Below are 22,224 nucleotides of genomic sequence, written 5' to 3'. Positions count from 1 at the left end.
AAAAAAAAAAAAAAAAAAAAAAAAAAGAAAAGAAAAAAAAGAAGACTGCTACAGCAAAGAGCAAAGGCTCCTGGGCTGCAGGGGCCCTTGTGGAACTTCTGTTTTCCAAGCCGTTTCTTGGTAATGCAATACATATTGATGGTACAAACTCTGTGAAGTCGGCAGAGAATGGGTATTTATTTCCATTTTACAGATGCGAAAATAGAGGCCAAGAGAGATGAAATGGTTTGCAGGGACTGGGTCAGTCCAGGGGCCTAGGAGCTAAATCTTTTGACCCTTATCATGCCAGGCCATAAGGACCCAGAGAGAGGTTCCTTCTGCAAACGTGCACTGAGCACCAGCACACACTGGACATCAAGGCTCACATGGCCTTATAGTTGAGACCATGGCTCTGAAGCAATATGGCCTACATTTGAGTTTGGTTCCAACATTTGGGTGAACTTGGGCAAATTACTTAAGCTCTCTCCTAGTTTGCTCGTCTTTAAAATGGGAATGCTGGCAGGGTGCAGTGGCTCATGCCTGTAATCCCAGCACTTTGGGAGTCGGAGATGGGCAGATCACTTGAGATCAGGAGTTCAAGACCAGCCTGGCCACTGTGGTGAAACCCCGTCTCTACTAAAAATACGAAAATTAGCTGAGTGTGGTGGTAAACACCTGTAATACCAGCTACTCGGGAGGCTGAGGCAGGAGAATCACTTGAGCCTGGGAGGTGGAGGTTGGAGTAAGGCAAGATTGCGCCACTGCACTCCTGCCTGGGCGACAGAGCGAGATTCCATCTCAAAGATAAGATAAAAATGGGGGTGCTGCTTGTACTAACTCAGGGACCATCATCAAGATGACATGGGGCCTTGCCTCCAAAGCACTCAGCATAACTACTGGACTGAGGCCAGGACTCTGAAACATTAGTTGTTATTGTTTTTAGCTACAAAATGGGTGAGCCATGATCCCTGTCCTCCAGTACCTCGAAGTCCATTAGATTCCCTGCCTATTAACATTAGGGTGGTTTCATTTAACCGCCGAGTCTTGGTTTTCTTCATCCGTGTGATGGATTTCATAAGCCCCATCTCCCTGGATGATTTTGAGACTTACGTGGCACAGAGTAGATGTGCCAAGTGTTTGTCATTCTCTTGGTTGACTGGCAAGACAGCCTTGAGCTTGGGACTCAGTGGCAGAGGTGGCTGGGCTGAGAAGGGCATTTCAGAGTGGGGGCGGGGATCTCAATGGGTCCTGGTTTGGGATGTTGGGAAGGGAGCGTGGCCTCTGGGTTGAGGGGAGTTGGATGAGCGTGCTGTGCGGGTGAGGGTGGGCAGGCAGGATGCCTAAGGGGGCACTGGGCCTACCCTGCTTGCTTTGAGCCCGCCTGCGTTCTTCTCTTGCAGGTTCATCTATGAATTCGAGCACTTCAATGGTGTGGCTGAGCTGCTGGAGATCCTAGGAAGGTGATTCTCCCCGGGCCTCAACTGGAGCTCAGGATTCTGGATGGAGGGACTGGAGCCAAGTCACTGAGCCCTCTTCCTCTCTTCTGCCTCCTCCTCAGCATCATCAATGGCTTTGCGCTGCCCCTGAAGACGGAGCACAAGCAGTTCCTGGTTCGCGTCCTGATCCCCCTGCACTCTGTCAAGTCGCTGTCTGTCTTTCACGCCCAGGTGAGGCCCAGGCCTGGCCCCGCTGCAGCAGGAGCTCCAGACAGTCAGGGTTGCCAGTGGGTCCTGGAGGTCAGATCCTCCAGGGATCCTATCTCACCATTTTTGTTTTTATAATTCTGTTCCATCTACCTTAGAGAATTCCCACTGGCGCTTTAAGGCTAACCTCAGATATCAGCTCTGTGAGGCCAGGCTTTTCTTCTCTATCCTCCCTTGGCAGAATGAAATTCTCCTCCCTCTATATTCCCAAAGATTTGGATGCACAAATCTATTATGGGAGATTTTGATACACAAATTGTTTTTTTGAGACAAAACCCTACTCTGTTGCCTAGGCTGGAGAGGAGTGGTACGAACATGGCTCACTGAAGCCTCCACCTCCTGGGCTCAAGTAGTCCTCCCTCCTCAGCCTCCTGAGTAGCTGGGACCACAGATGTATGCCACATGCCTGGCTAATTAAAAAAAAATTTTTTTTGTAGAGACAGTGTCTTGCTATGTTACCTAGGCTGGTCTTAAACTCCTGGGCTCAAGTGATTCTGCCGCCTCAGCCTCCCAAAGTGCTTGGACTACAGGCGTGAGCCACCACACTAGCCATATTATGGAACCTTTTGCAAAATGTATAAAGATGAGTTTGTTGACCGTCCCCCCTCCCCTTGAGATCATAGTTGTATTCCCAGCACACTGAGTGTGATGCCTGATACATCCTAGACAGGTGATAAATGCTTGGTGAATAAGAAAGTAACAGGCCGTGGGGGAGCAGTGTCTGGCATTCTGTCCTGGGCAGCAAGTCCTTGGCACCTGATGCCTTCCTGACCCATCTTCCTTCTCTCCACCTCTGCCCCCTTGCAGCTGGCATACTGTGTGGTGCAGTTCCTGGAGAAGGACGCCACTCTGACGGAGCACGTGAGTACCTCTGGGGGCTAAGGCAGCCTCTCACCTCCGCAGGCGTGACTCCTTTCTGTCTTACCTCCCACAGGTGATCCGGGGGCTACTCAAATACTGGCCAAAAACCTGCACCCAGAAGGAGGTATGAAGAAGGGCTTTGATGCCCACCAGAGGGAGGCTGGGAGGGCTCGGCCTCTAGAAGGCAGTCAGGTGTGTGTGTGTAGGGGAGATGTGAGCTGCTGCCCCTCTGTCCCTACTCCCCTCCCCACCCCACCCAGGTGATGTTTCTGGGGGAGATGGAAGAGATTCTTGATGTCATCGAGCCCTCCCAGTTTGTGAAGATCCAGGAGCCCCTTTTTAAGCAGGTGGCTCGCTGTGTTTCCAGCCCCCATTTCCAGGTACGAGGCAGGACAGGCGGGGACGGGAGCAGGGCTGGCCTGGAAAGGTTGGGTAGCTGACCTAATACAGCTCCCTTTGCCCTCAGTTTCTCCTCCAATCCTGGGTCTGGTAATGGGGAGATGCTGGACTTAGGGTCAGGAGACCTAGGGTGAAGCCTCGGACCTGCCTTCCACTGGCTGAGGGGCCTTGAGCAAATCACTGCACCACTCTTGATTCTGATTAAGCTTCTGCAGCTGTAAAATGGGCCAACAACCTCTTCACAGGGTGGGGATGAGGATGGAAGAGATTGTGAGTGTAAACATGTTTGGTTGGCCGGGCGCGGTGGCTCACGCCTGTAATCCCAGCACTTTGGGAGGCCGAGGCGGGCGGATCACAAGGTCAGGAGATCGAGACCATCCTGGCTAAGACGGTGAAACCCCATCTCTGCTAAAAATACAAAAAATTAGCCGAGCGCATTGGCAGGCGCCTGTAGTCCCCGCTACTCGGGAGGCTGAGACAGGAGAATGGCGTGAACCCGGGAGGCGGAGCTTGCAGTGAGCCGAGATGGCGCCACTGCACTCCAGCCTGGGTGATGAGCAAGACTCCATCTCAAAAAAAAAAAAACATGTTTGGTAAACTGAAGTGTGCTCCATAATGGGATGGAGGACTGTTATTGCTTTTCCCCTTTTGCTAGTGGCCTTAGATTTCATTAGACTCGCTTTGGGATGCAGCCAGGCTTCCCCACATCATCCCAGCTAACTCTAACTCATGTTCTGCTGCAGGCACGTGCAGACTTCCTCCCATTCTTATGAGTCATAACCCAGTGGAAGTCAAGTCTTCTTCACAGTGATTCTGGCCCTTTGGTTCATTAAACACCTAAAAGTCTAGTATCTCATTGGATTCTTATAACATCCTGTGGACATAGGTATTATTAGCCCATTTTACAGATGAGAAAACTGAGGCTGGGAGGTTAAATGCCTCTCCCAAGGTCGCGTGGCGTATAGAGTCTGTAGTGGTTAGGATTCGCCCCGCAGCACTGGATTCCATATCTAGTGCTCTTTTCCCTTCAACACTGTTGCTTCCTCCAGGGCTCAGATGAGCCTTGAAGGTGGGGTGTGTGAAGGTCAGGGGGCCTGGGCCTTGAGGTAGTGATGGACACCAGACCTTGCACACAGAGAGAAGCCACTGCCAGTCACTCACTCTGCCATCTTGTCTGCCCCAGGTTGCAGAGCGGGCTCTGTATTTCTGGAACAATGAGTATATCCTAAGCCTCATTGAGGACAACTGCCACACTGTGCTACCTGCTGTGTTTGGGACCCTCTACCAAGTCTCCAAGGAGCACTGGAACCAGTGAGTGCCAGGCCGTGACCTAACTCACAGAAACTGGGACCAGGGCCAGCCAGTCCAGACCCTAGGGTTACTCCTAGCTGGAGAGTATCAGAGAAAGCGTCAAAAGATGGCCCAGGGGTGGTGAAGAGGACAGGGAAGTGGGCAGTACTTGTGTTCAGGGTGGAATGCTGCATGTGAAGGGCAGGGAAAGGGAGAGGTGGGCAAACCAAAGCTGTTTCATCTCCTCGTCCCTCCTTGACCCTGCCAAGAACCATTGTATCGCTGATCTACAATGTGCTCAAGACCTTCATGGAGATGAATGGGAAGCTGTTCGATGAGCTCACGGCCTCCTACAAGCTGGAAAAGCAGCAGTGAGTGTTGGGGGCTGGGCGTGGGGGAAGGGAGAAGAGCAGGGAGGAATCAGACCCTCATGACTGGAGGGAACCCGAGGACCACCCCAAACCCTATCTGATCAGACGTGCAAGACTCTCCGTGCTCCTGCCATCCTATGCCTGTCTGCCCCTGTATCCTCCCATCATTCTTTGAGTAGCTCGGACTTGTTCTGAATCCCTGTAGCTTCCTACAGAAGCCAGAACCACTCAGAGCCCCACCCATCGTCTTCTCCGTGACTGCAGGCTGGGATCTGTCTCTCTGCTCTCTTCCCTCAGCAGAGGGTTTTTATGGAGTCACAGAGCAAAAATGGTTCCATGCCTTCCTTTTGCCGCTGGGGTGGTAGTGAGGGAGTCTGGACTGTGGGGGCCCCAGGAAAGGGAGCTGCCTCATCCTCTCTCCCCAGGGAGCAGCAGAAGGCCCAGGAGCGTCAGGAGCTATGGCAAGGTCTGGAGGAGCTGCGGCTACGCCGGCTACAGGGGACCCAAGGGGCCAAGGAGGCCCCTCTCCAGCGGCTTACACCCCAGGTGGCCACCAGTGGGGGTCAGAGCTAGACAGCACCTCAGAAGGGAAGAAGCTAAACCCAGAGCTGTCAGTCCCTCTATCCCTTCTCCTGTCCAGGGGTCCAGAGAGAAACACACCTACCCCTGGCCTTGCCAGAGTGGCTTCTGAGGACTCCCTGCCCAGCCCAGCTTTCACTGGGGGGAGACGAGGAGAGGCAATGGTGGTCTTGGCAACAGAATGCTCAGCCCCTCGCGGCAGGACTTGACAAGGGCAAGCTTGACCAGGAAGCTGCCATCAGGGATCTTCCCCTGCCCCGCAAAGCTGGGCTCCGGGCTGCAGGCGGGCTCCCACCCTCTGCTCCTGGCCTTGGGCAAGGGCACTCAGCGCCTCGCCTGCCCCTGCCTCGGCCAGCGTGAGGTCCTTCCTCATCCCCGCCATGGGGTCCATGGTCTATTTATTCTCGCCCAGCTCACCCTCTACACAGACACTGTCCTGGGTGCACACTCCTCCCCTCCCTTGCTGTGTACTTCCTTGTCCCCTTTTTATTTATTGGGCAGGGGGAGGGTGAGGGCACAGGCAAGAAGAGATTCACAGTGTCCTGGGGTAAGGGGGGGTCACAGTAATCATGGTCTACTCCTCTTTCCCTGGCTGTGGGTAGACTTAATAAAGAGAGAAACTCAAGAACTGCTTGCTTTATTTAGGGGTAAGGGCAAAGAGGGAAGTAAAATGATAAAGATTGGTTTAGAAGGGCCAGGCAAAGGCAGGGAAGAAAGCAGAAACTCCCCTCTTCTCAGGTGACAGTCACGAAATCTTACAAAGGGTCAAAGCTGGAACAACCCTCCCTTATTTAAAAAAATTCCATAGCAAGTAACCAGCAGGGTTGGAGCTCCTTCCACTTTTTAAAGCTCGAATACAGGTTTCCCCCACCAGAATGTCAAGTCCTGTGACCCAGGGGAGGAAGGAGGGGAGAGGATGGGCTAGTAGCGAGAGAGGCGACACATGTCACACTGGCAGGCCCGGGCAGTGAAGATCTCGAGCTCCTCCCTCCGGCTCCCCACACACTGCAGCTGTACTCTGACCTGTGGGAGAGGGGAGTCCATGCTGCAGTCCCCTTTCTCAGGGCTGTCTCAGATCTCCGTCTCCCCAGTCTTCCCCCAACCCCAACGTCCATCCACCAGGTTCGGGCCGTCCTCACCTTCTTCAGGCCACTGATGGTGCAGCACTGAGAGACAGAGGTGATGTTGTGTCGGTAGCCACTGGCCACCAGCACAGAGTACCGAGAAGGGAAGGCGCTGGACTCACAGTGGCCCACGCAGGCCTGTGCCATGTGGGAGCCCTGGCAGGTGCCTTGGCGGTCACTTCGCACTGTCACATTGAAAGCTAGAAGGAGACAGGCAAGCAGTAGACGGCACCTCTGCCAAGGTTTGCCTCGCCCCAGCTCCTGTTGCCTGCGCCTCAGTGTGGGGCCCTCTAGGGTGCTGCTTGCCCCACCGTCCACTCTATCAGCTATTTGCTCCCACCCAGAACCTCCACTCCTCCTAGCCATCTGCTGCCAGAGGTACTCACGGTGCAAGTGGCAGCCTGGGATGACTGCCTCCTGGCCGCAGGCTTCAGTGACTGCCAGGACCAGCAGACAGAGGACCAGGGTTTGAGGGGACGCCATGGGCATCTGAAACACAGTGGAGAGATGTCTCTATGTGGGTGTGCAGGTGGGATGGCGAGTTCTTTATATACTGCATTCCAGGTGAGTGAGCCAGGGCTGGCTGGTCTAACAGGTGGTATGTCTGAGGGGTGCTGCCTTTTCCCTGTATCTACCTTTGTGTGTGCGTGTATGGGTGTGAGTGTGAGCAGCTGTCTCTGGAAAGGACCTGTGTGTCGGCCCTCTGTGAAGTGATTCTCCCTTCCCTGGAATTTCCTTCGCCAACTGGAGCGCAAACATCTTCCTCCCTCCACCTGCCCCATCTTGGCCTGCAGGGCCCTTGTCCACATTCCCAGACCCTCCCCAGAGCTCCTCCTGCCTCAGCGAGCTCACCACTTCCTAGGTCCAGGAACAGAGCGGCTTGCCGTTTTCCTGTCCCTCCTGCTGGTCTCCAGACTGTTGCTGGCTCTCCAGGCTTTATTTGCCAGCATTTTGGAGCCACGCCCTCTTGGAGATCGGCTTTCAAGCCAGCCTCCCCTGCCTGAAGCCTCAGAGCCATCCCACCTGGGGATCTTGCTCTTTGAGGTGTGGTCCTTGGAGAGCAGCTCCTGCTGCTTTCTGCTTCTTTCCGTCCAAAAAGCTCCCCACAGTCCAGGCCTGGAGAAGTCAGATGTGGAGAGAAGCCTGGGAGCTGGTGGAGTGTGCAGCGTGTGTGCAGTTGATGACAGAGGGGTCAAGACTCTTGGCTGAGTTGTGGGCACCTGGGTTCTCTTTGGTCTGTGACCTTGGACAGAACACTTCCCTGTTCAGGGCCTGATCACTCCTAACTTTATTATTATTTATTACTATTATTTTGAGAGGGTCTGGCTCTGTCATCCAGGCTGGAGTGTGGTGGTGTTATCTCGGCTCACTGCAACATCCACCTCCCAGCCTCCCAGGCTCAAGCCATCCTCCCCCTTAGCCTTTGGAGTAGCTGGGACCACAGGTGCACCACTAGGACCAGCTAACTTTTGTATTTTTTTGTAGAGACGGGATTTCACCATGTTGCCCACGGTGGTCTTGAACTGCTAAGCTCAAGTGATCTGCCTGCCTAGGCCTCCCAAAGGGCTGGAATTACAGGCATGAAACACTGTGCCTGGCCACACCCCTAATTTTAAAACTACTAAACTCAGCCCTGCTTGCCTTTTTCTAACGCAAAGGAAAGGGACTGGGGAAGGAGATTCTTGGGGACAAGGAAAATTATACCAGTGGAGGTCTCCTGAGACATGCTTGGTGGCAGGGCCGGGGGGTTGGGTTGCTGTCTGTTTCAGAGCTGCACGGCCACGGTGTCAGTGGGTGATTCTCATCCTGTGCTACAGAGTGACATTCTGAGCTGGAGTGCTTCCCTAGCCCTGGAATAACAGGGACCTGACTCCTGAAAGGGCCTCAAGTCATCAACCCCAGCAAAACTGATCGATTTGTCCAGCTCTGGTTTTATAAATGAGGCAACTAAGGCTCAAGGAAGGAAAGAAGGAAAGTTACTAAAAGTCACCTAGCTGGGTAATGTCAGGGCTGATTTCAAATTCAAATCTGCTGTCCATCCATGGTGCTAAACTACATTTGAGCAAGAATGTGGCAAGTTGGAGAAAGACCCCTAGGCAGCAGTGGCCAGAGGGGTTGGGGCAGGGCGGGGAGCCAAAGGAAGCCTGTGGTGATTCTGGGCAGCCCCCTTCGGGGTCATTGCCTCACTGACCTGCTCAGAAAGAGCAGGGCCAGTCACAGACTGCCAGAGCTAGAAGGCACTTTATAACTCACCAAATCCTACCCCCTCATTTGCTGGATGAGAAAATAAGAGCTCAGCGGAAAACAACTTCCCAAAGCTTCACTGTAAGCTAGTCAGAGTCAGGGTGGGCACTCAGCTGTGCTTCTTAGCAGCTTTGTAAAGCAGGCCATGTTTGGGACAGTCCAGTAAAGGCCGTAAACACAATTTGAGAGGAATTGATGTTACTAATGTCACTAATCCTTAAATTCCCTCACCCTACGGTTTCCCCATCAGCCCCCATCCCCTCAAGTCCTGGGTCCTCGTTTGCCAGGTTCTCCGCAGCAGTCCATCTCTTCTCTTCTCCCCACCAACGATGCAGGCAGCATAGCAACAGGATGCAGTGGGAACTCAGCAGTTCAGCCCCTACTCTCCCACTCATGAGGGGCACCCTCTGGCATGTGACAGATGATGACTTCTGTATAAAGCATTTGGGTGACAAGGCTCATTACCTTATGAGGTAGCCCATTCTAATATTGGACATCTCTAACAAGTAAAAAGTGACTCCTTTGTTGTGAGCTAAAATGAGTTTCCATACATTTCTATAGATCATTTTGGTTCTCCACGGCCACACAAGGCTAAAGTGTCTGTTACAGATCAGTCCTTTAGTTGAAGGCAGCTCAGGTGCCCAGGCCTTCTCCAGGGGTGCCAACCTGGATTAACTTCCAGTTAATCTGATAAATGAATCTGCATTACTGTCAAACAGTTAGAGGGATAGAGAGGGGGGAAACATTTTGTCTATGGAGAGGCTACCATTTGGGGCCAAACTGAAACTGGGGAAGAGGTCTCTTGGGTGAGCAGGGCTCAGGACAGTGAGTCTTGAAAGACCCCATTCCCTAACCTCTGGCACAGAGTCACCTATCCAAAGTGATCCTGTGAACAGTAACCAGGTAGACCTAGGGAAGTTTCATGCATTTTCTCTCTATCTTGAGGGAAGAATTTGTTCTCTCTTACTCTATTCCACTAAATTAAATCAATAACTCTTCATAAATAATTTATTGTCATTAGGATCCTAAGTGCTGAAGACAAAAGGCCTAAACTGGCCCTCTGGACATGAACATTTTAGAAAGTTCCATTCTTAATGTTTTAAATTGGAAAAAATATATATATTATAAAGGGGCAAAGGACAGGATAAAACCATAGAGGACTCAGCATGGGGACCTCATTCCTCATGACTGAAGTGTCATAAGAAAAGGAAAGAGTTGGAGGAAGAATGATTCGGGAGGAGTCACTGCAAGAGATGATCCTCTTTCCAGCGCTGCATTTGGAAGGCTCAAGAGTGGCTGCTCTTCCTGAAGAAATATCGAAACGGGAAGAGAGAGCTGCAAGAATGAGAACAGAGTAGGCTGAGACCCTATGAGGTCTCCTTCCCTTCTCCCCATTTCCCATTAGTGCTTCACTAGCTAGGGCATTTTTGCTCTGGGGAACCATTGAATGGAAATTCAAGACTGGAATAGCATCTGAAAAGGTACCCAAATTAGATTATACTCAGGAGGGGGAATAAAGAAAAAGAATTGCAATGGGATGGCAGAGAGAGAGAGAGACATTTGCTAACTGTCCTCTGCAAACCCAACCTAGATTCAGAGGGGAGAATGGAAATGTTTTGTAACCAAATCATCTGAATGGCTCAAGTAAACTAAGAACAGACTTTGTTCAAATTAGTGTTTTTGTTTGTTTGTTTTGAGACGGAGTCTCGCTCTGTCGCCCAGGCTGGAGTGCAGTGGCACAATCTCGGCTCACTGCAAGCTCCACCTCCCGGGTTAAAGCAATTCTCCTGCCTCAGCACCCCCTAGTAGCTGGGATTACAGGAACGTGCCATCTCACCCGGCTAATTTTATCTTATTTTATTTTTTTTAATTTTGGCTCACTGCAACCTCTACCTCTCAGGTTCAAACAATCTCTCCTGCCTCAGCCTCCCTCCCAAGCAGCTGGGATTACAGGCATGTGCCACCATGCCTGCTTAATTTTGTATTTTTAGTAGAGACGGGGTTTCACCATGTTGGCCAGGCTGGTCTTGAACTCCTGACCTTAAGTGATCCGCCTGCCTCGGCCTCCCAAGGTACTGTGATTATAGGCATGAGCCACCATGCCTGGCCCAAGTTAATGTTTATGGAGCTTGCCTTTATCCTGGACACATCAGGGTGGAGGTGGGTTGTGTAAAAATAAGTAAGACGCAGTCTTTATTAAATGCCCAATTAGGGCTTTTGTTCTCAATCTCATTTCCATCGTCTATCTTAGACATAAGTGAGAAGCCTCTGTGAGTAATCTGCTTTCTTTTCTATTCTAATTTCCCTGAAAGACTCAATGAGCTGCTCTGAGCTGGATCTCGAGTCTGATGGCCAGATAGAAGCTGTCTTTTTTTTTTTTTTGAGACGGAGTCTTGCTCTGTCGCCCAGGCTGGAGTGCAGTGGCCGGATCTCAGCTCACTGCAACCTCCGCCTCCCGGGTTCACGCCATTCTCCCGCCTCAGCCTCCTGGGTAGCTGGGACCACAGGCACCCACCACCTCGCCCGGCTGGTTTTTTGTATTTTTAGCAGAGACGGGGTTTCGCCGTGTTAGCCAGGATGGTCTCGATCTCCTGACCTCGTGTCCACCCGTCTCGGCCTCCCAAAGTGCTGGGATTACAGGCTTGAGCCACCGCGCCCGGCCCGAAGCTGTCTTACCTTAGAAACCCAACGAAGCCGCTGGCTGCTCGCTCCTTAGGTGGAGGTGAGTTGTGCTGCAGGGGTGGGACAACTGGCCCTGGCAGGCTGTGCCCCCACTCAGAATCTGTAAGGAAAACAATCAGGCAGGAGCAAGATGTTTGTCCATAGGCCGTTTTCATGTGAGTAGAAGGCAAAACACCCAGTATGAGCCAGAGGCAGTCTCACACCAAGAGTTCCTTAAAGCCAGGTGAATTGTTTGTTCTGACCTTCCCAATTTCATCTCAGCTCAGTAAGATGCTATTCTGACCTCAGAGTATTTTCAGTCAAGCTCCTGGGATATTTACACAGCTCAAGTTCCAGCCACGCACTCCGGCTGCTATGTCTTCACATAAAATGACAAGTTGTTGGCCGGGCGCGGTGGCTCAAGCCTGTAATCCCAGCACTTTGGGAGGCCGAGACGGGTGGATCACAAGGTCAGGAGATCGAGACCATCCTGGCTAACCCGGTGAAACCCCGTCTCTACTAAAAAATACAAAAAACTAGCCGGGCGAGGTGGCGGGCGCCTGTAGTCCCCGCTACTCGGGAGGCTGAGGCAGGAGAATGGCATAAACCCGGGAGGCAGAGCTTGCAGTGAGCTGAGATCCGGCCACTGCACTCCAGCCTGGGTGACAGAGCGAGACTCCGTGTCAAAAAAATAAAAAATAAATAAATAAATAAAATGACAAGTTGTTGAAGGACTCACTTGCTTACATCCCTGTTTCTGTGATAACTGCAGTCCACATTGAATCCTCATGCTGGGTAAAAGATCAGCAAGTAGGGAGGGCAATAGCTCGACATGCATTCCCAGCCCTTGCAAAACATCCATTTGCAACTTCAATATTAACTCTAATGCCCCAAAGGGAAGAGATCATTCTCCAACAGTACAGAAAAGGGAAACACATCCCTCTCAACATTTCTATAAAGTTTATCACCTCACTTGGAAATGTTTTGAAATGGTGAGAGCATAACTTCACTATCAGAAGCAGAGGAAGGGCATGCACTGCCTCCCTTCACTATTTCTGGGAGCTGGGGGGCTTCTATTACTCTAGGACAGGCCCCCAGACCAGAGTTTGGCTAACAAGTACCTCTACGGGAGCAAGGCACATTACCCACTGAGGGCACCCAGACTCAGCTCTGTGCTGCTCTACATACCAGAGAACTACAAGGGAAAGGGTGATTATTAAAGCAGAATAAATGGAAATTTCTCAGGACCTACCTTGTTTCTGGACACCAGTGATATCAGAGGCCAGAGTCTCCTGCAATCCTTGTTGGGTTTTTCTTTCCCTGTTCTGTTTAAAAGAACACCAAGAAAAGTCTTAAACTTTACTCCTACACTGCATGGCAATCTGAATGCTATTTGCTGGTGAACTGATTTCACATTAGCACTGGGACCTGGCTTCTGACTGCCTAGACAGGTTCTATATTTCTTTCCATTTCTTTCCATAGGACTGTCCTTTTTTCTTTTTCTTTTTGAGACTGAATCTTGCTCTGTTGCCAGGCTGGAGTGCAGTGGCGCCATCTTGGCTCACTGCAAGCTCCGCCTCCTGGGTTCATGCCATTCTCCTGCCTCAGCCTCCCAAGTAGCTGGGACTACAGGCGCCCGCCACCACGCCCGGCTAATTTTTTGTATTTTTAGTAGAGACGTGGTTTCACCACGTTAGCCAGGATGGTCTTGATCTCTTGACCTCATGATCTGCCCGCCTCAGCCTCCCAAAGTACTGGAATTATAGGCATGAGCCACCGTGCCCGGCCAGGACTTTCCTTTTTTCATTTCAACATCCTAACTATTGTCCCTCTAAAACCATAAGATTTAAGAGCCAAGAATAAATCAAGGTGGGTTTAACTTATCATCCCATGTTACTGAGTGCCTACTCAGTAACATGAGGTTTCAGAAATCAGAAGGACCTTAAATTTACCTTGGAGAAATCTATACTCTATGGAGCAAATAGACATAAACTAAGTCAAGACAGTAGGATGGCCGGGCATGGTGACTCATGCCTGTGTGATCGCAGCAATTTGGGAGGCCGAGACGGATGGATCATCTGAGGTCAGGAGTTCGAGACCAGCCCGGCCAACATGGTGAAACCCTGTCTCTACTAAAAATAGAAAAAATCAGCCGGACGTGGTGGTGGGCACCTGTAATCTCAGCTACTCAGGAGGCTGAGGCAGGAGAATCGCTGGAACCCAGGAGGCAGAGTGAGCCAAGGTCGCGCCATTGCACTCCAGCCTGGGAGACAGAGCGAGACTCTGTCTCGGGGGAAAAAAAAAGAGTGTGATAAGACCAACGAATCCATATAGAGTGCTGTGGTTGCTGAAAGGGCATTAATGGAGCAGGTGGGCCGGGCGTGGTGGCTCAAGCCTGTAATCCCAGCACTTTGGGAGGCCGAGACGGGCGGATCACGAGGTCAGGAGATCGAGACCATCCTGGCTAACACGGTGAAACCCCGTCTCTATTAAAAAAAAAAAAATACAAAAAACTAGCCGGGCGAGGTGGCGGGCACCTGTAGTCCCAGCTACTCGGGAGACTGAGGCAGGAGAATGGCGTAAACCTGGGAGACGGAGCTTGCAGTGAGTTGAGATCCGGCCACTGCACTCCAGCCTGGGCGACAGAGCGAGACTCCGTCTCAAAAAAAAAAAAAAAAAAGTGGAGCAGGTGGCGTTAGTCAAGGAAGGCTTCATGGGGGAAGTGATATTTGAATGGAGCCTTGATGGATGAGTGGGATGTTGTCATAACGGGGGTGAGGAGATGGTCAGTCACAGCAGGGCATTCCAGACAGGGACATGATGTATGAGGGCACAGTGCCATTAAAGAATAAATAGGATCAGCATGGCTAGAGCCAGGCATGGTAGAAACATAACTGTGGCATTAGCAGCTAGCATAATATAACACAATCTTATTATTTCTCCATGTGCTGCTGCTTTATTTAAATTTCTTTGTCCTCTGAAGAGGACATTTTACAACCTGATTCCAGGCCCACAACATTTTCCAGTAAACACCCTGATAATCAGAAATATGGTTATTATATTTTCTTTGGGAATCTCTGCCACTGGCTACTACTCCCTTCACCTAGTCTGAACCTAGGGGCTTTACCCAGCAGTGATGGAACTCCTCAAGCTGTTTTGCTGGTGAAGAGTTCTTTTTTTTCTCTTTTGGGTGTGCAGTTCTGTGAATTTTTTTTTCCCATTTTTTAAATTTATTTTTTATTTCAATAGGTTTTTGGGGAGCAGGTGGTGTCTGGTTGCATGAATAAGTTTTTTTAGTGATGATTTCTGAGATTTTGGTGCACCCATCACCCAAGTAGTGTATACTATACCCAACGTATAGTCTTTTATCCCTCACCCCCTTCCCACCCTTTCCCCCAAGCCCCCAAAGCCCATTGTATCATTCTTAAGCCTTTGCGTTCTCATAGCTTAGCTCCCATGGCTAAGAGTTCTACAGCAAGGGGCTGCAGACTGTAAAGGTAGGTTCTGGGAGGCAGAGGCATGGCAAGTCTCTAGAAAAGCTAGGACTAGCCCCCATCCTAAGAATAAACTTCGGGTTGGAATGGCAGGTATCTCTGAACCGAGCCTCTTCACAAACTGCTCAAATCCCAGACCACATGGGCAGCTACCTAAGTCATATTCCTATAAAAGCGACAGGGAACTCTGGGGAGGAAGGAGACCATTCTTACCTTTTCTATAGACGGTGGAGATGGAATTTAGAGGGCCAAGCTCTAGTTTCTGGCTTGAGGGAATGATTCTTACAAATTTAATGAAACTATGGTTTGGGGCTTTAATCCTGCTGCATACAGTAGCCCTAATGAAAGCATCTATTAAGGGTGGTAGGAGGAACAAGAGGGCAAAGGCCCTGGGACAGAGGTACAGCCTACCTCTGAACCAGGGAAGAGTCTCCTCATAAGACAGTGTAGCCTTTTGTGATCTCCCAAAATCTTGAGAGATGTCTTCTCAAGAAAAAGTCATAAGGGAGGAAAAACATAATAGCTGGAATTCAGACTGAAGGTATCATCTGGGACCTCCATCAGAACATAATACTCTGAAAACCTGATGCAAGACTGTCCTCTGCATGTTCAGGGCCAGATCTGTTTAGAAGTGCAGTTCAAGCAGATATAGCAAAACAACAACAACAACAAAATGCGACATGCAGTTAGTCTGTTTCATTTCTGGGTCATTCATCTGCTCCCACCCACTTTTTTATCCTTCCAAAGTCTGGATCTCTAGATCTGCGACCTGAAGTAACAAAGGCAAGGAGGTTCTGCTCTTCTTTCCCAATCTCCCTAAACACTTCTTATGAAACAGAGGTACGTGTTGTATTCTTCTAAGCTTTCCCCACACAGGCTCTCCCAATGTGTTCAGACACGCACATGCACAGTGACTGTGATTCTACACCACAACTCCCTGCAAAGGGGGCAGAACGTATTAAGCAATGGACCATAGGAGCAAATTCAATTTTTCCAGCTCAAGTGACTTATACTGAGAGTCACTGTGATCACTTTAATTTAGGAGAAATCATCTTCCTGGGAACAGGGTCCATGATGGGCCTTGCGTCAAAATCAATAAACATGTTCCTTTTACTACAGTTTTTTCTAAATCCAGAATCAGGTTGAAAAGGTAATTATGTTGAGTAAGAAGCTGTGGGTACTGTTCTTGAGGGAGATGATGTGTCAAACTAAGAATAGGAAGATACGAAGTTAGAGAGCGAGGAAAATGTTCCTTTAATAGTAATTATCTTGGTTGTATAAAGTGTTTTTGTTCTCCAGAGCTTCAAGTACTCCTCATGTACTTTCTCATTTCTTTTTCTTACCACCCTAAAGGATGGGAGGCATAGAAGTGGCTGACCGTCTGCCCAAAATCACTCAGTGGGCCAGCTGGCCACAGCACAACTGGGGCCCTGGACTCTGCCCCCGCACACAGAGGCAGAGGTATAAATCCCCAAAGATACACTCCTTCCCCAACTAAATTACAAGCTCCTAGAAAAAAGAAATCAGGGTTTACATATGTTTGTGTATGCCCCAGCACCCAACACAATGCCTTGTGAGCAGGAGACAGAACAATCCCTTAGAAATAAAAATAACTGGCCAGGCGCAGTGGCTCAAGCCTGTAATCCCAGCACTTTGGGAGGCCGAGGCGGGCGGATCACAAGGTCAGGAGATCGAGACCATCCTGGCTAACACGGTGAAACCCCATCTCTACTAAAAAAATACAAAAAACTAGCCGGGCAAGGTGGCGGGCGCCTGTAGTCCCAGCTACTCGGGAGGCTGAGGCAGGAGAGTGGCGTGAACCCGGGAGGCAGAGCTTGGGCGACAGAGCGAGACTCCAGCTTGGGCGACAGAGCGAGACTCTGTCTCAAAAAAAAAAAAAAAAAAAGAAATGAAAATAACTTAATTTTTCTACTTAAAAATGTTTTAGAGAATTCCTGTGATCTTGAAGGTAGTCTCAAGGCTTTTCATAATCCAGTCCATTCTGACTTCTCCAGTAACATTTCTCAGCACTGGACTTCAAGCTACTCTGGGAATCCTTCCCTCCTGGCCACTTTATGTTCCCTTTGTATCCTGTGCTTCCTTCTACCCCTGCACATGGCACATCTATCAGTAATTGTCTACCTAGCTGTAGTATCCCTGGTACTTGGCACATAGTAGACACTCAAAGAAAATTTGTTGAAAGCATCTTGGGCAACACGGCAAAACCCCACAAAAAATACAAAAATTAGTCAGGTGTGGTGACACATGCCAGTAGTCCTAGCTACTCCAGAGGCTGAAATGAGAGGATCGCTTGAGCCTGAGAGGTGGAGGTTGCAGTGAGCCGAGATTGCACCACTGCACTCCAGCCTGGGCAACAGAGTGTGACCCTGTCTCAAAAAAGAAAAAAAAAAAATTTGTTGAATGAATGCATATGTAAATGTTTACTCGATAACTGCTCATGTTATGGGTCCTGGGAAGGTGAAGAAAGTGAGTTGTTTGTGTTTGGATACTTAGGGTCAGAGCAACTTTGGAGACACAGAAAAAAAGGAAGGATCTTTAAGGCATGGATACCAGCTAACAGCTATTTAAAGAGGGGAGGAAAAGAAAAAGGTCATTATTTTAGAGAATATATAGAAAAGAAGTCCTAAAATGGAGGAGGGGTACCAGATATATGAATATCTAAATGGGAAACATACCCCATAAATGAAATCTAATTCCATCAGGGGCCAACCCTTCACTGCTCTAGAAGTTTTCTCTTACCAGTTATCAGTGCTGATACATGCCTAGCTCATTTGTTAAAACTAGATGTTCCTAGACTCAGACCCCAGTGTAGATGAAGGCAAAAAGTTTCCTAAAGGGAAAATTCTATACTGGATTCCACCTCAATCCTATACAGACATATTTTCTTATTTCAACTGCAGAGTACAAGTAGCTTTTTAAGCTGAAAAAAGCGGATTTTTTTTTTTTTTTTGAGACGGAGTCTCGCTCTGTCGCCCAGGCTACAGTGCAGTGGTGCAATCTCGGCTCACTGCCAGCTCTGCTTCCCGGGTTCACGCCATTCTCCTGCCTCAGCCTCCCTAGCAACTGGGACTGCAGGCACCTGCCACCACGCCTGGCTAATGTTCTGTATTTTTTTTTTAGTAGAGACAGGGTTTCACTGTGTTAGCCAGGATGATCTCGATCTCCTGACTTCGTGATCCACCCGCTTCGGCCTCCCAAAGTGCTGGGATTACAGGCATCAGCCACCGTGCCTGGCCTTTTTTTTTTTTTTTTTTTTTTTTTTTTTTTGAGATGGAGTCTCACTCTGTTGCCCAGGCTGGAGTGTAGTGGCACGATCTTGGCTCACTGCAACCTCCGCCTCCTGGGTTCAAGTGATTCTCCTGCCTCAGCCTCCCGAGTAGCTGGGATTACAGGCGTTCACCACCACACTTGGCTAATTTTTTGTATTTTTAGTAGAGACTGGGTCTCACCAGGTTGGCCAGCCTGGTCTTGAACTCCTGACTTCAGGTGATTCGCCCACCTCAGCCTCCCAAAGTGCTGGGATTACAGGCATGAGCCACCGTACCAGGCAAAGAGAGGACTTTTTAACAAAAAGATTCATCAATGCGTGTATTACGCAGCCACTTTGGGATGTGCTGTGGCAAGGGCATAATAGTTGAATATTATTCTGCAGACAGTGAAACCCAAGAATGAGTTCAGTCAATTCAATCTGCACGAAAAACCAAGATGTGCTGGTAACCGGAATCCCGACTTGTAACAGAACAGGAATAGCTGACAGCCTCTAAGCCTCCATTTTAGTACTTACTCTCCTGGTTTCCATAGGGGGCTTCTTTTTGCTGGAGCCTGGGCTGGAAGTCCCTATCTTGGCCCTGAGGTGGGGGGAAAATATGCAGGGAATGTTACTGGCAGAGGCAATATCACTACATTCAAGCAAATGTGGCCCAAATGAATATTTCAGCAGGTTGGCTATTTTTATACCACTCCTGGCCGGCAGAATAAATTGGGTGGCCAAATTTTCTTTGGGTGCTGCTTTACTTCACAGCAGAATCCCAGTTTGAGACACTTAGGGATCTGGGGTTTGAGAAAGTGAAAATGTGACTGACAGCAGGTATCAGATTTTGAAATACTTGATTGTGCATCAAAACCCAGAGAAAGGGAAGATCTGAGACCTCACTTACATGGAAAATTCAGTCAAATGGAACACAACAAAGCTTCATACCTCCAAGTACCCTCATATTCCACCTGGCTTGAAAAGGAGCTCCCTATCTCTTCATCTACATGTGTATCTGGAGAGCATGGGGTCAGCTTCCTAGTCTACCTTACTTCTCCTATATGTCTAGGGATCCACAGTGTCCCAGGAAAAGGGTAGCTGTTCTCTGTGGGCCTAGGGTGGAAGCATCTTGGGCTATGAAACAAACCACACCTTGGATTATTCCAGCAGCATTCTTATTAGCTTTCTAGGGTGCTAATAAGAATGACTGAATTGTCTTACTGACTCATTTTGTCCCTGATAGAGAACTGAAAGAAGAACATAAGTAAACTCCACAGTAACAATATGTTAGGGAAATACTCAACATTCCCCCTAATATCACAGCACCCCACCCAATGATTGATACATACCCTCTTGCAAACATTTATATTTTAGTCTGGACTGCCTCTTAAGGTTCCAAAAGCTAACTGCTCACTGGGTAAAATAGAATTATATTTTATTTGTTGTTACTCTTTCAAGAGTTTCCCCCCCCAAAAAAAAAAAAAAAAAAAAGAGGGTCCCTATGTTTTTGTATAATATTTTGAGACTTCATAAGTCTTGTGCCTTCTGGTGATATTACCATAGTAAGTATTATTGAATGTGCTGAATTCAATTGTTTAGATCGGGTTGTATTTCTTCTCAGCCTTCATCTTGAGAAGAAAAATCATACTTTGCTGAAAAAGGGACTATGTTCAAATTATATTGTAAATATTAACTTGCTCCCTTTCCTTAGTCCACCCACTGGAATAGGCAGATACTGATGAAGTCCTGAAAAAGAAAGTGACTCGCCCAAGGACAGGATCAACCAATGGTAATAGCTGGCAAAGCCTAATTAGGATGAAGGAGCGAGACTCTCTCCCCACACCACTGACCTGTCCAGCCCTGGCCTGCTGGGGGAGCTGGGCTCGTCCATGTGTTTTCGTTTCCTCATCACAGCTCCTACTGCTTTCTTCTCAGCTGGGACCTTCAGAGAGGAAGCAGATGCCTGTGACTCCTCCTTTCCAGAGTTGCTCACAGTTCATGAAGGCACAGTGAAGAAAACTCCCCATCCTTAAACTGCCAAAGGCAACTTTTAACACCAGCTTTGCAAGTAAGAATAGACATTCTGTTAGAGACAAGGTCTCAGAAATCTAGCCAAGGGGGAAAATACTGCCTTATGTTTACAATTCTGATTGGATCTGGGCAGCAACTGAGGGGCAAAGTAAGAGGAAGAGGCAAGAGCAGGACTTTTTGGACAAAAGAAGGTGATAAAGGGCAATTTTCATTTTGTACAGAAAAGGCAAACTTACCAACCCAAGAGGACTGTCACTTATTGGTTTCCCTACAATAGGAAATTTGAGTGTCATAATAAAATAATACTTTTTTTTGGAGATTAAGTTGCCCAGACTGGAGTGCAGTGGTGTGATCTCGGCTCACTGCAACCTCCGCCTCTTGAGTTCAAGCGATTCTCCTCCCTCAGCCTCCCGAGTAGCTGGGACTACAGACATGTGCCACCACACCTGGCTAATTTTTGTATTTTTAGTAGAGAGGGGGGTTTCACCACGTTGGCCAGGCTGGTCTCAAACTCCTGACCTCAGGTGATCCACCTGCCTTGGCCTCCCAAAGTGAGCTACCAGGCCTAACCATGATGCTGTTTTACCTGAATTTCTGGCTACTATTGATTTCTTGGAACTGACCCTAGACAAAGACTCCTCATGTGCCCTTCTCCCTTCTACCTGGTACCATTTTCCCTAAAAATAGTGTCTTCAAACTCTCTTCCTCCCTTGTTTCAGAATGACTATAATCTATAAGCTAGAAGGGGTTTGAAAAGGGAGGGGACGATCCTTACTACAAAAGAAAAAAGTAGAACTTCAGCTACCTGTGACAAATGAAAAGGGGAGATATTTTGAGGCAAGGCCTTTGCACCCCTTTTCTGTTCTTTTTTCTTTTTTGAGACAGAGCTAGCTCTGTTGCCCAGGCAGTAGTGCAGTGGTGTGATCTTGGCTCACCAGAACCTCTGCCTGCCAGGTTCAAGCAATTCTCCTTCCTCAGCCTCCCAAGTAGCTGGGACTACAGGCATGCACCACCATGCCAGGCTACATCATATATATACATATATATATATATATGCACATTTTTTTTTTTCAGACAGAGTCTTGCTCTGCCACCCAGGCTGGAGTACAGTGGCGTGATCTTGGCTCACTGCAATCTCTGCCTCCCGGGTTCAAGCGATTCTTCTGCTTCAGCTTCCTGAGTAGCTGGGATTACAGGCGCACACCACCATGCCTGGCTAACTTTTTTATTTTTAGTAGAGATGGTGTTTCACCATGTTGGTCAGCCTGGTCTTGAACTCCTGGCCTCAAGTGATCCTCCTGCCTTGGCCTCCCAAAGTACTGGGATTACAGGCATGAGCCACTGTGCCCAGCCTGCACCCCTTTTCAAATCAAAAGGGTAGGTGTTTACTTGTCCCTCAATCAGCAAAAATACCCATGGCCTTCAGAGAATAAAAATTTGGGCTAGGCACAGTGGTTCATGCCTGTAATTCCAGTGTTTTGGGAGGCCGAGGTGGGAGGATTGCTTGAGCCCAGGAGTTTGAGACCCGATGGTGCAATATAGAGGCCGGGCGTGGTGGCTCACGCCTGTAATCCCAGCACTTTGGGAGTCCGAGACGGGCGGATCACGAGGTCAGGAGATCGAGACCATCCTGGCTAACACGGTGAAACCCCATCTCTACTAACAATACAAAAAATTAGCCGGGCGTGGTGGCGGGCGCCTGTAGTCCCAGCTACTCGGGAGGCTGAGGCAGGAGAATGGCGTAAACCCGGGAGGCAGAGCTTGCAGTGAGCTGAGATCCGGCCACTGCACTCCAGCCTGGGCGACAGAGCAAGACCCCTTCCCAAAAAAAAAAAAAAAATTAGCCGGGGATGGTTGTACACACCCACAGTCCTAGCTACTTGGGAAGCTGAGGCAGGAGGAACACTTGAGCCCAGGAATTAGAGGTTACAGTGAACTACGATCACAACACTGTACTCTAGCCTAGGTAACAGAGTGAGACTCTGTCTAAATAAAAATAAAATTGGGAGATACCTTTAAGACAGCTCTAAAGTGAAAATCGTGGAATTTACTCTAATGGAAGGGTTTATATAATACTTATCTTTCATTCAGTGATTAAGTCAGGCTTTGTACTTTTCATCTACTAGTATTTATTTAATCCTTTTAACAACTCAATGATATAGGCAGTAATATTATACTTCACAGTTTCACAAGGGGGGCACAGAGAGATTAATTTAT

General features: G+C 49.0%; 3 protein-coding genes across 7 annotated transcripts in view; 1 reads left to right on the top strand and 2 right to left on the bottom strand.

The window, feature by feature from the left end:
- Positions 1–929: 929 nt before the first annotated feature.
- PPP2R5B (protein phosphatase 2 regulatory subunit B'beta) lies at positions 930–5,807 on the top strand. Its single transcript, XM_026457639.2, has 9 exons — positions 930–933; positions 1,325–1,439; positions 1,538–1,646; positions 2,490–2,543; positions 2,617–2,667; positions 2,804–2,923; positions 4,126–4,253; positions 4,502–4,603; positions 5,029–5,807. The coding sequence occupies exons 1-9, from the start codon at positions 930–932 to the stop codon at positions 5,174–5,176; spliced, it is 831 nt and encodes a 276-aa protein (XP_026313424.1). The 3' UTR covers positions 5,177–5,807.
- On the bottom strand, positions 5,804–7,705 carry GPHA2 (glycoprotein hormone subunit alpha 2). 2 transcript variants are annotated; one of them, XM_023186277.1, is made up of 4 exons: positions 7,159–7,705; positions 6,693–6,795; positions 6,322–6,506; positions 5,804–6,205 (listed from the first exon to the last, which is right to left on the bottom strand). In XM_023186277.1, the coding sequence occupies exons 2-4, from the start codon at positions 6,793–6,795 to the stop codon at positions 6,104–6,106; spliced, it is 390 nt and encodes a 129-aa protein (XP_023042045.1). In that variant the 5' UTR covers positions 7,159–7,705; the 3' UTR covers positions 5,804–6,103. The 2 variants fall into 2 exon arrangements, with proteins under 2 accessions (XP_023042045.1, XP_023042044.1); XM_023186276.1 differs by having other exon boundaries at positions 6,322–6,795.
- A 1,835-nt stretch (positions 7,706–9,540) lies between these two features.
- Positions 9,541–22,224, bottom strand: part of MAJIN (membrane anchored junction protein) — a 43,652-nt gene continuing 30,968 nt past the window's right edge. For 2 of the 4 annotated variants that reach the window (XM_026446525.1, XM_026446526.1), the window contains 7 exons: positions 20,244–20,275; positions 19,827–19,918; positions 18,511–18,574; positions 15,117–15,188; positions 12,464–12,536; positions 11,227–11,332; positions 9,541–9,885 (listed from right to left, as the gene is read on the bottom strand). In XM_026446525.1, the coding sequence (XP_026302310.1) occupies positions 9,837–9,885; positions 11,227–11,332; positions 12,464–12,536; positions 15,117–15,188; positions 18,511–18,574; positions 19,827–19,918; positions 20,244–20,275 (488 nt within the window). In that variant the 3' untranslated portion in view covers positions 9,541–9,836. The remainder of the gene's footprint in view (positions 9,886–11,226; positions 11,333–12,463; positions 12,537–15,116; positions 15,189–18,510; positions 18,575–19,826; positions 19,919–20,243; positions 20,276–22,224) is intronic. The other 2 variants (XM_026446527.1, XM_026446528.1) reach the window with 2 other exon arrangements.

The sequence above is a fragment of the Piliocolobus tephrosceles genome, chromosome 13 (genome assembly GCF_002776525.5).
Source record: "Piliocolobus tephrosceles isolate RC106 chromosome 13, ASM277652v3, whole genome shotgun sequence".
NCBI classification, from domain to species: domain Eukaryota; kingdom Metazoa; phylum Chordata; class Mammalia; order Primates; family Cercopithecidae; genus Piliocolobus; species Piliocolobus tephrosceles.
The sequence above is the reverse complement of the archived record's forward strand: the minus strand, read 5'-3'. Positions and strand labels throughout refer to the sequence as shown.

Coding starts and splice junctions, on each gene's coding strand:
- PPP2R5B (XM_026457639.2), top strand. Junction 2,544..2,616: donor ACGCCACTCTGACGGAGCAC/GTGAGTACCTCT, acceptor TACCTCCCACAG/GTGATCCGGGGGCTACTCAA. Junction 2,924..4,125: donor TTTCCAGCCCCCATTTCCAG/GTACGAGGCAGG, acceptor TGTCTGCCCCAG/GTTGCAGAGCGGGCTCTGTA.
- GPHA2 (XM_023186276.1), bottom strand. CDS start 6,795: ATGCCCATGGCGTCCCCTCAAACCCTGGTCCTCTGTCTGCTGGTCCTG. Junction 6,206..6,321: donor CCATCAGTGGCCTGAAGAAG/GTGAGGACGGCC, acceptor CCTCTCCCACAG/GTCAGAGTACAGCTGCAGTG.